The sequence below is a fragment of the Lynx canadensis genome, chromosome C1, assembly GCF_007474595.2.
Source record: "Lynx canadensis isolate LIC74 chromosome C1, mLynCan4.pri.v2, whole genome shotgun sequence".
In the NCBI taxonomy this organism is placed as follows: domain Eukaryota; kingdom Metazoa; phylum Chordata; class Mammalia; order Carnivora; family Felidae; genus Lynx; species Lynx canadensis.
Window position 1 is genome coordinate 148,499,610 of NC_044310.1, and position 18,644 is coordinate 148,518,253.

General features: G+C 35.3%; 1 protein-coding gene across 26 annotated transcripts in view; it reads right to left on the reverse strand.

Annotated features, from left to right (window-relative positions):
• BAZ2B (bromodomain adjacent to zinc finger domain 2B) overlaps window positions 1-18,644 on the reverse strand; it is a 322,262-nt gene that overhangs the window by 98,981 nt on the left and 204,637 nt on the right. For all 26 annotated transcript variants that reach the window (XM_032594414.1, XM_032594416.1, XM_030328089.2 and 23 more), the window contains 3 exons: window positions 17,078-17,271; window positions 4,534-4,737; window positions 3,603-4,001 (listed from right to left, as the gene is read on the reverse strand). In XM_032594414.1, the coding sequence (XP_032450305.1) occupies window positions 3,603-4,001; window positions 4,534-4,737; window positions 17,078-17,271 (797 nt within the window). The remainder of the gene's footprint in view (window positions 1-3,602; window positions 4,002-4,533; window positions 4,738-17,077; window positions 17,272-18,644) is intronic.

Sequence of the window (18,644 nt, forward strand, 5' to 3'; positions counted from 1 at the left end):
GATTAAAGTATTTTAAGTAGTGTTGAATTTCAGAAGGTCAAAGTCTGTAACGAAAATGGTTGCCTTAGAATTAAAATCGGTAGCACTGTCAGCATTGAACCTGGGCACTGAACATTCTAGCCAGCAAAAATTTGTGGTGGGCATTTCAGAGTATAAATGCAGATGGAATGCAATATAGAATAATGTATTAAATCTTTTACAGCAGCAGTGCTAGTAAGCAGTATGCAATTCCTACATAAACTTCTTTATCTTATTTAATACCCTCACTGTATTAGTTTAGAAAATTAAGTTAATTCTTTGTAAACAAAGACTGTCACATAATATTCATACCTAAGGCAATGCTTCACAAAAAGAACGTGCTTAATTAGCATTTATTCAGTGATTAAATATGGGAAGTTATACTAAATAATTGCATTTACCTTTTAAAAATAACTTCATGGCAAGATTCTTATATAAAATACATTATGTAAAAATGCATTAATATACTTAATTTTACTTAATAGTTTCAATATAAAAATATTGTATATTATATATAAGTATTTAATATGTACTGAGATTTCAGCAGAAAAATTTAGTATGTTTTCATTTCTTAGAACAAAATTATGTCACATAATCATTTTGTACTCTTTTTTATAGGTAGTAAATTTTCCTTCTAAATACATAGGATCAAAACAGTCATGAAAACAACACCTTGTCCTTTAGTTTTATATTTTAATTTTCTGAAATTCATTTTGACTTAATTCTAAAGAATCACTTTCCATGTATTGACACCTGAAGGTTTTCAAAAAAAACCCCAAAGATCACTGTATTTCACCCTAAGACTAGTATCAGCTACTCTTTTAAAGCAAACATGTTGTCCTTTTTGATACTAGAGGTGGTACATAAAAAGGGAGGCGGGGGGGAAATGGAGAACTGCACAACAGCAAATGTCTTGCTGCTTTAAGACAGCCACTTAGATGACGAGAGTATGGGAAGACAGGTTTGAAGCTCTGTGCTTCCTCCAAGTTTTTGCTCCTCCAGCCCTCACCTGAGTCTGCAGTCCACAAAAAAAAAAAAAAAAAAAAAAAAAAAAAAAAAAAAAAAAAAAAAAATCTAAGCAAAACTTGATAAAGAATATTCACTACTGGTATCTATATCCAATTAATGTATATTGATTTGAATTAAATGTCTATATTATAAGGGCATAGAAAGAGCCAATGATTAAATAATACTAAAAAAAAAATCATAGACTAGTAGGGGAGGCAGATACATGGCAGGTAACATGAAATAATTGAGACTATCATAGGAATAAACCAAAATTCTGTATGTTAGACTGTCATATAAAGAAAGAGAGCTGATGTAAGAAAAATATTTATAAAATACCCTTTAACTCAATGCTAGGTACCAAGAAAAAGTACACAAAGTCATTTAGAGTTGAGTCTAATGTGAATGTCCATTCACATAAAATATTTCCCATGAACTACAATTATCAGTTCAGAAACACCACATTGTTTCATCTTAATCAGGGGCTTGGTTTAAGAATGACCTTAAGAATGACCTTGGTTTAAAATCCTTCTGTTCTTTAATTGTTATGTAATGTTAGCGAGGGATTTAATCTCTCTAAGCTTTAGTTTCTTTACCTCACACAATTTTGTAAGCATCACATAAGATCATATGTGTAGGAAGTGTGGCTTGGCCACATTTATTAAGCAAATGTTTAATAAGTGACTTTCTAACAGGCAGTCATATAAAATTCTTTAAATAAGAAACATTTAAGAAACTCTTTGAAAATTAAGAAACCTTTCAAAATACAAATAACTCCTAATATGCTCTATAATTTATCTTAAAGTAGGATACACATTAATTAAAAATTAAAATAACCCAAACAGTATAAATTTTAGTTTGCTTAATTTACTCATAGGCAATAATGTGATGCCAGAAATAATACCTCCTTCTGATTGAGCATCACAAATTATCATATGCATGATATTATACCATTGGTCATTCTGTTTAGATCAGCGGTTTTCAAATCTGGCTATACATTTGAAAGCTTTTGATATGTGCAATACCTTGGTCTCAACAGACTAAGAGATTCTGATTTAATTGTTCTAAGGTATTATTCCTTTTTTTAAGGTTTTCCAAGTAATTCTAATGTATCCTTAGGCTTGAGAACTATGCATTTAGATTCTCATCAAAGCCTGATTTGTTCACGTAATTTTACTTTGACCCTGTTCTTAAATTCTTCTCAGTGCAGTAAGAGTTAATGGACAGGGACACTGTAACTTTTTTGAGAAAGGCAGCTATCACAGAGGTTAAGAACAAGGATTCTAGTACTACTGCTTAGATTTGAATTTTAACTCTGTCACTAACTAGCAGTGTGATCTTGGGAGAGTTATTTTTTATGAATCTCAATTTGATTATCTGTAAATGGGCATTATAATATTAGTAGCATTTACAGATGTTAGTGTCCAATGAGTAAATGCATATTCAGCACTTAAAACAACAGCTGGTAAACAGCAAGAGCTTTACAAGTTATCTAATGGGATTAAGAGGTCTAATGATAATTTTTGTAATCAAAAGACAGGATACTTTGTTCAAACATAATATTTTTTCTCTACTCTGGATTGGTTCTAGAATAAAAGGCACTGGTCATTTAATTACTAGAATTCTACTAGACATATGAATGTAGACTATGTAGAAATATAAAATCAATAGCAAGAAAATAAAGATGAAAAAATTCTCCGATTATTGGTTCTGGTATTTGTATAAATAAAAATTACTCAAAATATTTTATATTTCATATAGTTGAGTCTAATGTGAATGTCCATTCACATGAAATATTTCCCATGAACTACCATTATCATTTCAGAAACACCAAATTATTTCATCTTAATAATGGGATTTGATACAAGAATGATCTTGGTTTAAAATCCTTCTGCTCTTTACTTGTTATTTAGAACAAGTAAAGACTCAGTCAGGTGAGTGTCCGACTTTGCTCAGGTCATGATCTCACAGTTCCTGAGTTTGAGCCCTGCATCATGCTCTCTGCAGTCAGTGCAGAGCCTGCTTGAGATCTTCTGTCCTCCTCTCTCTTTGCCTCTCCCCACTTGGGCATTCAACCGTTCTCTCTCTCTCAAAAATAAATAAACATTAAAATAAATGATTCTTCATAAAATCATTCTCTCTCTCTCTTAAAAATAAATAACATTAAAATAAATGATTCTTCATAAAGGATTTTTATGCTTGTGGTTGATAAAGTATAAGACTACAGAGGTAAATGACTCAAGTTCATTTCTTTAAAGAAGAATATATTGATATTAGAAAAAAAGGACATTGATCTTAAAGAAAAGTAATTTGGAGTATATCTTATTCAAATGTATTTCTCCCCTTTCTGCTAAGTCATTAAACCTCAGGAAAAATGACACGATTGTGTGCCAAAAATACATTAAGCAGATGTATATGTAAATATAAAATCAGAGAAATCTGATGTGCATATGCTATTCCTGGTAACTAATAAAGTATGAAAATAAGAGTAGAATTTCATTTAAACTAGCATATTGTAAGACTATATAAAAACTCTTTTTCTAATAATAAAATTATTTTATAAATAATTTTTAACTCACCCGTTTGGATCGCATTTCACTGGTCAAAGGACTAGATTCTTCAGAGGTATTTTTATTCCCTGCTTTAAGTACATCAGGAGAAGAAGGAACTATGAGTTTCATGTAAGTTTCCTTTTTGGCTTGATTTACCAAAGATAAAGGTTTCACATTGGACACCAATCCCGTAGACTGTATTACACTTGTGTGTTTGTTCACAGATTCCTCCTTTGCCTGAGAGCTTTGGAAAATATATGGAAGCTGCTGTGACAAAACCTGAGGCTGCTTCTGCTGGGATTGGAATGATGGGTGAGTCTGGGACTCAGACACAAGAGGTAATGGCTGCTGTATTCTTTTTTCCTGGGCTTTTTCAGTTGCTTTCTGTCCATCTGCTTTTGGGTCTGAAATACCATGTAATAGCACCTGTAAATAAAAATAAAAAAGCAACTTCTCAATATCTATTAAAACAAAGAACATCAAGCAGCTGGAGAAAAAGGGTACTTTAAAAAGTTTTTTGGGGTGCCTGGGTGGCTCAGTCGGTTGAGCGTCCAACTTCGGCTCAGGTCATGATCTCTCGGCTTGTGAGTTCGGGCCCCGCCTCGGGCTCTGTGCTGACAGCTCAGAGCCTGGAGCCTCTTCAGATTCTGTGTCTTTCTCTCTCTGTCTCTGCCCCTCCCCCGCTCACACTCGGTCTCTCTCTGTCTCTCAAAAATAAATAAACATTAAAAAAAAAAATTAAAAAGTTTTTCTAGTGACTTTAGATAGATATATAAAGCTCACTAAAAAAATACACCAAATGTCCCTTTAAAAATGTTTCTCCATCTCCTATTCTTTCTTGTGCAAATATAAGAACTAACAGCAATGATTAAACTTTAGGGACTCTGACAGTCAAGATAAAGCAGTTAATTCCTAAATATGCATAATGTGTGGATACTGCCAATGAAACTGTTTATACCTGGTTGTTACTTTTATGCTGTGCTTCGCTCTCTGAATCAGAATCATCATCTTCACTTTCTTCAATACTTTGATCTTCTTCTTCTTCATCTTCCTCTAGATCATCTGAATCACTACTACTAATGCCTTCACTTGAGGTGTCTGATGATGTACCCGAATCACTATCACTGTTGCTAGAACTTTCCATAGCTTTCTTCCTTGGTTTCTGGATAAAGACAAATTTTTAGCAAGACTTCATTTTTGGAAAAAATTCAAAGTTCACTAAGAGGTATGATTTTTAATTTTCAAGTGGTATTTCAATTTCAAAATATCACTTTAGAAAAAAGGAAAAAAGTCACATGTTGTAAGGGCAATTATTCAATAAATGAATCCAATTAACTTATCTGATAGGAATTCTCCAATAAAAAATACAGGCTCTGCATGTACGGAATATTAGAAACATCTAGCATATATATAGATCTATTCATATGACGGCCATGCTTCAAAATGTATGACAGATTAAAAAAGAGAAATTTACAAAATAGTAATTCCAATTATTGTAAGGGTTACAGAAACTGAAGTTCTCTATTTAGCTTTAGTCTTCTTTTTTATGCAGATGGTGAGTCAGTAGCCAAATATTTACATATAACATGCCAAACATACCCTTCCAGGTGCTGGACAACAATGATGTTTAAGACAGAGCCCTTGCCTTCAAGAAACTTACATTCTAGTGCTGGCGGTGGTAGAATAAATAAATGGCTAATATAAAAGCAAAAAAAAATCCATATAGTAGTAAGTACTGTAGAGAAAATAAAATAGGTAGCAAAAGACTTAGGGGGCTGCTCTAGCAAGGAATTTAATTTTTGTATTTCACTTCACAAAAGATAGAAAATATGATAAAGACATTAATTTCTGGAACCTTTAAGGCTCTACAGGAAGAAGAAAATCCAAAATTGATACAAAGTGACATTAGGTCACATTAAAAAAGTTTTGTGTTTAAAGGACAGACAATGGTAGTGCATAAAAAGGAGGGAAAATCATGACATGAATGATAACTAAACAACTATATAACAATGGAAAAGTTAAAAGTCTGCCAACAGGAAGACTGAAAAGAAGAAATATTAACAAGGTACAGGAATAGATTGAGTATAATTCAAAGTTACATAGGAACATTTCAGTAGGATTTGCTGATAAAATAAAGAAAAAATATAGAAAAATCAGCAATAAATTACAAAAGTAATGAATTACAAAAGTTATGGTCTTAACGGAAATATACTCTGTCATGACTAATGAGTTTGGGGAATGAAAGACAATAATACACTTCCACAAAAAGAAGCCAGGTTGAAGTGATAGTTATAGACTGCAAATTAGGACTCTTTCCTTTTTGCTTTCTGAAATTTAAGTTAAATAAAATAAAATGCATATGAGTGAAGAGAGTCACTCCTGTTGAGATATTCTGCATGCAATGATACTCTGTATTAACTGCTCCAAATTAGCAACCATAATGCTTCCTCTGGAACTACAATAAGCCAAATACCGGTTACCATCATTCCTTGAACTCTCTCTTTCCCTCAGAGTACAGCAAGAGTGATGAGAAATAATGTGGGTAACACGGAATGAAAAAGACCAAAGTAGAGACTAAAGGGAAACAATAGTAATATAGAAAAATTAAGTCTACCATTTATTTGGCAGAGAAACATCTTCTTCATTGTAACCAAAATCTATTAGGGGTTTCTAAGCATGTATAGCAAGATTATGAAAATCATGGAGTCTAAACAGAAGTTATCACTTTGGGTTTTACTAGAGGCTAAGAAAGGAAAGGAAAAAGTGAGATACAGTAATTTACCAGAGAAAAATAAACTCCTACTCCAATACCCAAGTAATCTGTATAGTTTTTAATTTAAAGGTGGCACGAGAAAGGGAGTCTACATGCCTCAAGAGTGGGTCTAGAGGTGTGGGTTCTAAAGTTTTAATGTGCAAAATATTTACTTGCTGAACTTGCAACAACCAGCAGATTCCGGAGTCCCAATTCCAAACAGGACACAGGGATCTACATTAACAAGCACTTTAATGTGATTCTGGTGCAGGTGGTCGTTGCAGACCATACACTGACAGTATACAAAGAGTTTGTGCCTCTATAATGTAACAAATTTAGTCCCCATATTAAAAACATATATAGAAGTTAATAGACAAGTCGAGGTATTAGAGGAAAAGAGAAAATAAGTTTTAGTACTATCAATTTCATCTCCTTAATCTCTATTACGTGTGTGTGTGTGTGTGTGTGTGTCTTTTGTAGTCACACACAATTAAGTACACAATTTAGTAAGTCTCTTTCCTGTCACTTAACATTTTAAAAATGAATCTTCTTAGGTTATCAAAAAGAGATCAAAAAAGAGCTTATTAACCACCATTCGCACCCTATTCCAAGCTAGGAAAGCTTTTAGGAATCCTCTCCTTGAACTTTCATTTCATTGTATACTTCTTTCTTTCAATAACAAAACAAATTCAAGGCTATTATGTACCAGACATAGTTGCTCTAGTCTCTGGGGATACAAGGGTATGATGGCAACTCTGCCCTAGTGGTAACAGGGAGAACAGAATCAACAAACAATATAATTAGGTGTTTTTAGTGATGTATACCACAACTAAAATAGGATTCTTGGATTGATTGTGTGTGCTGGGGGTGAGGATGGGCATAAAGATTTAGATGCAGTTATCAGGTAAGACCGTTTTGAGCTGAGACCTAAATGGAGAGTGAGAGACACTCACATGAAGATAAAAGTAGAGCCTTTCAACACAGGGGAAAGACCAAAGGCAACAGCCATGAAATAAGTTTGATATGTTCAAAGACTTGGAAAGGTCAGCTATCAGTTATAGCACAGGGAGCCAGAGAGAGAAAGAGCCACAGGAAACAAGGTTGAATGGACTGGCAGGGGTCAGATTATATGGGGTCTTAAAAGACTTGACAAGGATTTTAGTCTGAGGGGGATAGGAAACACTGGAAGGAGTGATAACATAAAATTATTTTAAAACCACAAAAACTCACTTATGTTTTTAAGAAGACTGTCTGCATGTAAAAAGTAGCTTGTTACTGACTTGTAATAGCAGGAGTGGAACTTATTTAAACTTGAATTGTTTTATTTTTTTCCCCCAACAGGCTGTATATGTATTTTAGTCTGTGACTTATATTGTTTAATTTGAAATATCTACATTTATTCTAAATAATCACACATTCTATATGAGGGAATTGGACTTAATGATTGTCAATGAACACTACTGACATAGCAACCCCCAGAAGGAATTATCGAAATTAGCTGAAGAACATTTTTTCAAACTACGCATGAAAAAGGTTACCGAAGCAATGTTTAAAAAGCTTTTAAAAAGGAAAAACTCTGGGCAAAAAATATATATAAGATTTTCTTCCTTAGTTCCAATGTCCTTCATTCCCATTTTACTTGACAACCTACTACCACAAATTCATGCCAGACAATGACTTACCCAGAGGCAGAAGCGCTCTTTTTCTGAAATTTTAAGTTCTAGTATCCCTCACTTTGATAACCAACCTCTCTCTAGTGTCATTTCAACATAGATGCCTACAGACACCACCACGGTACCTCAGAATCCAACACTTTATATCATTAAAAAAGTGCCCCTGTAAGTTTCTACTACTTGCTACAGGAAATATTTTTATACTTTAATAGCACTGATTTTGCTTAGAAATGTCGATGTAGATTCCTTACTAAAGCTAAGGACAGAATCTATTTCATACGTATGCTGCTAAAGTCTTGCTCAATGCCTTGTATACTGTGGAAGCACTGGAGAGTACAGATGTTACTAGATTTTAGCACTATTTCTAAGAGGTACATTCCATCCCCAAACAGCAGAGAACACATTCTTTTAAGTATATGTGGAACATTCTCCAGGATAGATCATGTTAGCCCACAAAAGAAGCCTCTATAAATTCCAAAAGACTAAAATCATATCATGCATCTTTTCCAACCACAACGTATGAAACTAGAAACCAAACAAAAGAAAAAATTGGAAAGCACACAACTACATGAAGTCTAGATAACACACTACAAAACAATGAATAGATCAACTAAGAAATCAGAGGGGAAATCAAAAAATATATGGAGGCAAATGAAAATACAACAGTCCCAAATCTTTGGGATGCAGCAAAAGCTGTTCAAGAAGGAAGTTTATAGCAATACAGGTATACCTAAAGGAACAAGAAAATCTCAAATAAACAATCTAAACTTGCAACCAAAAGTAAACAGAAAAAGAACAAAGTCAAAGCCAGTAAAAGAACAAAAATAATAAAGATTGGAGCAGAAATAAATGAGAGAGATTGGAGCAGAAATAAATAAAAGAGACTAAAGGAACCAGGAGCTGGTTCTTTGAAAAGATAAAAAAAATTGATAAACCTTTAAGCCAGACTCATCAAGAAATTAAGACAGGACTCAAATAAATAAAATCAGAAATGAAAGATGAGAAATAATAACTGGTATCACAGAAATACAATGGATTATAAAAGAATACTCTGAAAAATTACACGCCGACAAACTGGACAACCCAGAAGAAATGGATAAATTCCCAGAAACATATAATCTTACAAAACTAAATCAAGAATAAATAGAAAATTTGAAGAGATCAATTACTAGTCATGAAACTGAATCAATAATCAAAAGCTCCCAACAAACGCCAGATGGCTTCACAGGTGAATTCTACCAAACTCTTAAAGAAGAGATACTTACTTTTTGCAAACTCTTCCAATAAATAGAAGAGGAAGGAAAGCTTCCAAGTTCATTCTATGAGACCAACATTATCCTGATACCAAAACCAGATAAAGCCATTACAAAAAGGAAAAAAAAAAAAAAAAAAAGAAAGCTACAGGCCAATATCTCCGATGAACATTACAAAAATCCTCAACAAAATACTAGCAAACTGAATCCAAAAAAAGTCACTCACCACAATCAAGTGGGATTTACTCCAGAAATGCAAGGGTGGTTCAATATTCACAAATCAATGTGATACATCATATTAGTAAGAGAAAAGATAGCAAACATTTGATCATCTCAGTAGATCCATAATAGTATTTGACAAAGTACAACATTCATTCATGATAAACTATCAACAAAGTAAGTTTACAGGGAACATATCCCAACATAATAAAGGCCATATATGAAAACCCCACAGCTAACATCATATTTAATCATGAAAAATGGAGAGCTTTTCCTCTAAGATTAGGACCAAGACAAGGATGTCCATCCTTACCACTTTTATAATGGAAGTCCTGGTACATAGTACTAGAAGTCCTGGCCACAGCAATTACCGAAGGGGGGAAAAATACATAAAAGGCATCCAAATTGTTAAAACTTCTTCCTTATTTGCAGTTGACATGATACTATATATAGAAAATCCTAAAGACTCTACCAACAAACTACTAGAACAGATTAATGAACTCAGTAAAGTTGCAAGATACAAAATTAATCTACAGAAATCTGTTGCGTTTCTATACACTAATAATGAAGTAGCAGGAAGAAAAATTAAGAAAACAATTCCACTTACAATTGCACCCAAATAATAAAATACCTAAAAATAAACCAAGGAGGTGAAAGACCTGTATATGGAAACTACAAAACATTGATGAAAGAAACTGAAAAGGACACAAACAAATACAAATATATTCCATGCTCATGGACTGGAAGAACCGATATTATTAAAATGTCCATATTACCTAAAGCTGTCTACAGATTTAATGCAATCTCTATCGAAATATCAACAACATTTTTCACAGAATTAGAAGAAATACTACTAAATTTGTATGGAACCACAGGAGATTCTGAATAGCCAAACTAATCTTGAAAAAGAAGAACAAAGCTGGAGTATCACAATCCCAGATTTCAAGATATACTACAAAGCTGTAGTAAACAAAACAGTGTGGTACTGGGGCACCCAGATGACTCCATCAATTAAGTATCTGACTTGATTTTGGCTCAGGTCATGATCTCATGGCTGTGAGGCCTTATATTGGGCTTCCTGCTGGGCATGAAGCCTGCTTAACATTCTCTCTCTCCCTCTTCCTCTGCCCCTCCTTGCTAATGCTCTCGCTCTCTCTAAAAAACAAAATGAAACAAAACAAAACAACAACACAACAACAAAAACTAAACAGAACCGGAGTGCTACAGGCAAAAAATAGACACATAGCACAACATAATAGAATAAAAAGCCTGAAATAAACATACTTTTATGGTCAATTGATCTACAACAAAGGAGGCAAGAAAATACAATGGGTAAGAGATAATCTCTTCAACAAATGGTGCTGGGAAAATAGGACACTTACAAGCAAAAGAATAAAACAAGACCACTTTCTTGTACTATGCACAAAAATAAACTCAAGATAAAGATCTAAATATGAGACATGAAACCATAAAACTTCTAGAAGAAAACACAGGCAGTAGTTTCTTAGACATCAGCCATAGAAACATTTTTCTATCTGTGTCTCCTCAGGTAAGGGAAACAAAAGCAAAATTAAACTACTAGGACTTTATCAAGTAAAAAGATTTTGCAACAGTGAAAGAAACCATCAACAAAACAAAAAAGGCAACCTGCTGAATGGGAGAAGATAGTTACTCATGGTACATCTGATAAGGGGTTCATAGCCAAAATATATAAAAAACTTAATACAACTCAATGCTAAAAAAAAAAAAAAAAAACCAAATAATTTGATTTAAAAATGGGTAGGGGACCTGAATAGACATTTCTCCAATGAAGACATACAGACGGCCAACAGACAGATGAAAAGGTACTCAACATCACCCATCACTCATCAGAGAAATGCAAATCAAATCCACAACAAATTATCACTTTACACTAGTCAAAATGGCTAAAATCAAAAATAAAAGAAATAAGATGTGCTGGCAAGGCCATATAGAAAAAAACCTCATGCATTATGGGTGGGAATATAAATTGGTACAGCCACTCTGGAAAACAGCATGGAGATTCATCAAAAAGTTAAAATACAATTACTATATGATTCAGTAAGTGCACTACTGGGTATTATCCAAAGAAAATGAAAGTGCTAATTCAACAAGGTATATGCACCCCTATGTTTATTCAGCATTATTTACAATAGCCAAGATACGGAAGCAACTCAAGTGTTCATCAATATATGAATGGATAAGAAGATGTGATGTATATATTACAGTAGATATTATTCAGCCATAAAAAAGAATGAGATTTTGCTACTTGCCACAACATGGGTAGAGCTAGAGAGTATCATGCTAAGTGAAATCAGTCAGAAAAAGACAAATATCATATGATTTCAGTCATATATGGAATTTAAGAAACAAAACAAATGAACAAAGAAAAGAAGAGAGAAATTTAAAAATCGACTCCTAAATACAGAGAACAAATTGGTGGTTGCCAGAAAGCAGGTGGGTGGGGGCTGGGTGAAATAGATAAAGGCGATTAAGGGTATCTTTATCCTGATGAGCACTAAGTAATGTATAGAACTGTTAAATCATTACATTGTACATCTGAAACTAATATAACACTGTATGTTAATGATACTTGAATTTAAAAAAGAACATTTCTCCAAAAAGGTGAAAACAGCTTTATTACATATTTTTCAATTAAAAATACTAGTTTTATATGTTAAAAAAAAACACTATGGGAGTAAGGAGTGCATGCAGAGAAGGGGCAACAGTGTGGACATAGCTCCTTGGAGCTCATACTAATGAGAATGCCCATGAAACAAATCATAAGATGAAGATTGAAGAGCAGTTAAAGAGCAACAGGTAGAGAATATGACCCTGAAACCTATGTCCCTGGAAGGAAACAACCAAGAGTCTTTTATCACAATTGCTCAGTGGGGTGGCTTAAAGAGGAAAGAAAATGTTTGTTTGAGGCCTAAGTACAGTTCTGTTGAGTTTTGTGGTGAGTACCATTAGACTTTTGGCTTTACCATACGACCTTCTCCAGACCTTCATATGTTTTACTGTATTCTGGAAAACATTTATCTTCTGTTGAAAAGAGAACTAAAAGATCTAAAGGAAATATTTCTGTGAAATATTCTGGGCAAAAGGAAAGAAATCTTTATTTGTTCAATTGATCCTGGAAAACATACGGGGCTTGACGCTGTATTGAAAAAGGACAAAAGAAAATTTTATAAAATAGTTCTTTAAGATTAAAGTTGGAACCTGGGAGGCATGTTGAAATCTGAAGATTTAAGGTTGGACCAATATCACCTATATTTTGCTGTGGTGTCAGAACTTCCTAGTCCCCTTGATATTACAGCTGAATGGGTGAAGAAAGTGATGTGTGCACAATCACAAACTGTTGATTCTGTTCCCCCAGAAACCAGGCCTTGAACGTGGTTTTTATAAAATTTAGAGATGACACCACTCTAGTTATTATCTTTGTTTCCAAAATGTTTGCAGTTGATGCTAAGACTTTAATTCAAAATAAACCAAGACGCCTCACTGAAGAGGAAATACAAATGAGAGTAGACCAAATTCACTAATATGGGTGCACTTACTAGAACTTCCAGATATAATGTGTTAGTTTGTATAGCTCGAGTTATCTCAGCTTACTTGCTTGGATGCATGAAACCTGGACTCAGTGGTTGCCTACCTTTAATAATGTGGAAATGTCACAGCTTCCCTGGTATGATATGGAAGAAGAAATCTAAAGGCTTTGAGTAACCAGAATATTGGAGTAAATTTACCATATGCAATCTGCATATCCACCCTACTCCTAATAACATCACTTCTATGGCAGATAAAGTCTAGTCAGAAGGCAGAAAACACATCAGCAATTTGAACAGGGGAATTTTATTATATAGAATTATTAACTAGTGGGATGCCTAGGTGGCTCAGTTACAGGACTGAGCATCCAACTCTTGATTTCAGCTCTGATCATGGTCTCACTGTTTGTGGGATTGAGCCCCTCAGCACACTTTGCACTAACAGTGAGGAGTCTGCTTGGAAATTCTCTCTTACCCACTCTCTCTGCCTCTTCCCCACTCATGCTCACATATGTGCTCTCACTCTCTCTCTCAAAATAAATAAACTTAAAAAAAAAGAATTATTAACTAGTAACAGAATATGAACTGCTAAGAGAGACAGACCTCTAAAGAATACAAAATAGCAGTGTTTTCACTCATGCGGAATTTGAGAAACTTAACAGAAGCCCATGGAGAAGAGAAGGGGAAAAACAGTTTCAAATAGAGACAAAGGCAAACCATAAGAGACTCTTAAATACAGAGAACAAACTGGGGGTTGATGGGGAGGGGGCGATGGAAGAGAGGGGAAATGGGTGATGGGCATTGAGGATGACACTTGTTGGGATGAGCACTGGGTGTTGTATGTAAGCGATGAATCATGGGAATCTACTCCTGAAGCCAAGAGCACACTGTATACACTGTATGTTAGCTAACTTGACAATAAATTATATTTAAAAACAAAACAAAACAAAAGGAAACAATCAGCAAAACTAAAAGGCAACCGACAAAATGGGAGAAGATATTTGCAAACAACCTGTCAGATAAAGGGTTAGTATCCAAAATCTATAAAGAACTTCTCAAACTCAACACCCACAAAACAAATAATCCAGTGAAGAAATGGGCAAAAGAAATGAATAGACACTTCTCCAAAGAAGACATCCAGATGGCCAACCGACACATGAAAAAATGCTCAACATCACTCATCATCAGGGAAATACAAATCAAAACCACAATGAGATACCACCTCACACCCATCAGAATAGGTAACATTAACAACTCAGGCAACAACAGATGTTGGCGAGGATGTGGAGAAAAGAGGATCTCTTTTGCATTGTTGGTGGGAATGCAAGCTGGTGCAGCCACTCTGGAAAACAGTATGGAGGTTCCTTAAAAAACTAAAAATAGAACTACCTTACAACCCAGCAATCGCACTACTAGGCATTTATCCACGGGATACAGGTGTGCTGTTTCAAAGGGACACATGCACCCCCATGTTTACAGCAGCACTATCAACAAGCGCCAAAGTATGGAAAGAGCCCAAATGTCCATCGATGGATGAATGGATAAAGATGTGGTGTGTGTATATATATATATATATATATATATATATATATATATATACACACATACACACACAATGGAGTATGACTCAGCAATCAAAAAGAATGAAATCTTGCCATTTGCAACTACGTGGATGGAACTGGAGGGGATTATGCTAAGTGAAATTAGTCAGAGAAAGACAAAAATCATATGACTTCACTCATATGAGGACTTTAAGAGACAAAACAGATGAACATAAGGGAAGGGAAGCAAAAATAATATAAAAACAGGGAGGGGGACAAAAACATGAGACTCTTAAATATGGAGAACAGAGGGTTACTAGAGGGGTTGTGGGAGGGGGGGATGGGCTAAATGGTTAAGGGGAATTAAGGAATCTATTCCTGAAATCATTGTTGCACTATATGCTAACTAACTTGGATATAAATTTAAAAAATAAATTAAATAAATATTTACAAGAAAAGAAAAGAAAAGAAAAGAAAAGAAAAGGAAAGGAAAAGAAAAGAAAAGAAAAGAAAAGAAAGAAAGAAAGAAAGAAAGAAAGAAAGAAAGAAAGAAAGAAAGAAAAAGAAAGAAAGGAGGAAGAAAATGGGACTTACATGGCTGGGTGTAGGGAGAGCAAGGATACAGAAACCACAGGGAGCCGGCACATCACTCTCTTCCCAGGCCAGGGCTCCCCTGGTGAGGGCACTTCGTTGTGCAGCCTGCTGATGCATTTCTGGCTGTGGGCAGGCCACTGCTGGAAGGGCTCTAGTCCCACATAACCAGAGTTGGCGAGAGGAGAGAGTTTACCACAATGTGGTTTGCTGTTATTTGGCAAGGCAGCCTTGTGAGGGCCCAATGTTGTGCAGTTAATTACAGCTGACTGCCTTGCATATAATACTAGGGTCCCAGCTTGTTGAAAGGCTCTAGAGGTGGAAGAAACTCATGGACAGGCAGGTAGAGAAAGGCCTCTTCCACCCACATCACTGCCTGGTATCCTAGGAGCCCACCCTTTAAATAAATATGGCCTCTGTAAGTCACTGGCTAAAATTCCCCCCAGTTAGGATTATTGCAGTGAGCCCATAAAAATAACTTTCAGAGCTGCCCAAGTTTAAATGTTGCCTATATTCACCTCCCTATGTCTGTGCCTCTTAACAAATGCCTGAAGACCTCCTTAAAAATTGACCTAAATCACAAAACTATATTAAAGAGGCATTGCAACTATCAAATAGCAAAGCAATAATAATAGATACTGTCATCTGCAAATAACGATAAACCTGTCTTCCTCTCCATCACTATATCCCCTTTTTAATATTCATGCCCTATTGCACTGGCTTATTTGACTTATCCGAACATTAAATAATGCAGCCCTAACAGGGGAAAAAAAAGAATATTGAAATAGCAGATGTATGGAGTAGCCACTTACTGTAGGGCACAGGTACAGTACTAAAATAAAGGTAAACTTGGAAGACAGTCTCTCTCTTCCAACCTCATTCACCCAAGGCTGAACTTCAGACTTTGTTGGAGAGGAGGTGGCTGTTGCCCACTGTCTGGCAGAAAAGCTAACTGAGGTATCACAGGTCAGGCTGGCAAATAGAAAACATGCCAGCTGGAGTGCCAGGAAAAGTTGCTGGAAACCTCCGAGCTAGGGTGCCAGTAAAATTAGCTAGAAAGCCACCCACTGCTGTTTGGGTAAAACTTACTAATAAGGTCCCTGCTGGGATGCCCATGAAACCCACTAGAATGGGTGTACTACTAGCTCTCCTGAACAGAGCCCATGGAGAAGCAGCCAGCTGGTGACAAAGCTACCCACTGGCAACCACGGCATAAGAGCAAGAAGAAAACACCAGAAACAGAAACAGAAGCCCTTTCCTCTTCCAGGGATTCTCCAAGATCCTCTGCTGACAAAGTCTAACACTGTGCCAATTGGCAAAGGAGAAGAGGGTGAATTTATAGAGCTGAAAGGCATAAATTGATAACCTGCATAGTTGGGGATAAAATGAAATAAAATTGGCCATGAGGGGATGACTGCTGAAACTGAATAATAGGTGCACAAGATTATTATGCTATTCTGTCTATTCTATATATTTGAAACTTCCCATAATGTTTTCTTATTTTTGTTTTCCTAAAAACATAGGCTCTGGGGTCAACCTGCTTGACTTCAAATCCTGGCCACTTACCAGCCAACTATTTTGAGGCTCTGTTTCCCCAAGTGTAATTGCAATACCTAGCTCATTAGAGGTATAGACAGGATTAAAATAGGTGTGATATGCAAAATGATTAGAGTAGAGCTGGTATGTAGTAAGTTCTCCATAAATCTTAGCTATTATTGCTATTTGTATTATTTATACTGGTGCTGAGAGTTTTAATTTTTAAGAGACATAATATTAGCATCACACCATAAAAATAAATGTGTAAAAATAAGAGTTGGTAATTCATAAGAAATGATTCCACGGAGTCAGGTGGTTTGACCTTTAGAATGATCTGTTGTATATTTGTCCTAGAAGGAAGAGTAACTTACCTTATCTTTTATTTTGTCAGCTCTAGCATCCAAAGGCTGGTTTTTGTTTTGTTCCTGATTACATTTTCGATTTCCTCCACCTGAGCTTATACTTTTACTTTGTCCCACAGAACTTGAAGCAGTAGTGGATAGTACAGGTGTGTTGATACCAGATACAGATGATGTAGTGTTTCCATTTATTGACCCATTTACACCTTGAAAATAAAAATAAACATGTTTATACAAAAGAATATTAATCAGTCATAAGAAGGAATGAAGTAATGATGTATGCTACAATATGAAGGACTCTCTAAAACATTATGCTAAGTGAAAGAAATCAGACACAAAAAGTCACATATTGGATGATTCCATCTGTATGAAATATTCACAATGGGTAAATCCATAGAAACAGAGCACAAGTTAGTGGTTGCCAGGGTCTGGGGGAGGGAAGAATGAGGAGAAACTGCTTAAGGGGTATGGAGTTTCCTTTTGGAGTGATGAAAATGTTTTGAAACTAGATAGAGGTAGTGGTTGTTCAGTACTGTGAATACATTAAATTTCACTGAATTATTCACTTTAAAATGGTAACTTTATATTTATCTGAATTTCACTTCAATTAAAATAACGTTTAGAAATATAAGGGGGCGCCTGGGTGGCGCAGTCGGTTAAGCGTCCGACTTCAGCCAGGTCACGATCTCGCGGTCCGTGAGTTCGAGCCCCGCGTCGGGCTCTGGGCTGATGGCTCCGAGCCGGGAGCCCGTTTCCGATTCTGTGTCTCCCTCTCTCTCTCTGCCCCTCCCCCGTTCATGCTCTGTCTCTCTGTGTCCCAAAAATAAATAAACGTTGAAAAAAAAAAAAAAAAAGAAATATAATTAAGAATGAAGTCTTGCCATTTGCAACTACGTGGATGGAACTAGAGGGGATTATGCTAAGTGAAATTAGTCAGCCAGAGAAAGACAAAAATCCTATGACTTCACTTATATGAGGACGTTAAGAGACAAAACAGATGAACATAAGGGAAGGGAAACAAAAATAATGTAAAAACAGGGAGGGGGACAAAACAGAAGAGACTCATAAATATGGAGAACAAACTGAGGGTTACAGGAGGGGTTGTGGGAGGGGGAGATGGGCTAAATGGGTAAGGGGCACTAAGGAATCTACTCCTGAAATCATTGTTGCACTATATGCTAATTTGGATGTAAATTAAAAAAAATTAAAAACAAAGAAAAAATAAATATAATTAAATGCAAATATTTCCCCTTTCAGAGCAAACCCACTGACAACTCTTACTCAAGTAAAAAAAGATAATAATAAACCATCTAAAATGCTATTATAATTTGCAGATGCTCTTCTAGCAACAGTTATCAACTACAGCAATATTAAAAATCAGTTAAAAGAAAAAAGGAGGACTTGGATATTAATTTTGATGAATTTAATGCTGAATTACAGAAGAAGTAATATCTTATTTTGGGTTACACAAAAGAGGTAATGAGATACAGAGGAAAAAGCAGTGGAGCTGGGAGTTAGAAGGCCTGGGTTCAAGTCCTGCCCATGCCACATTTACATGTAAGTGGTCCTTGAATCATTT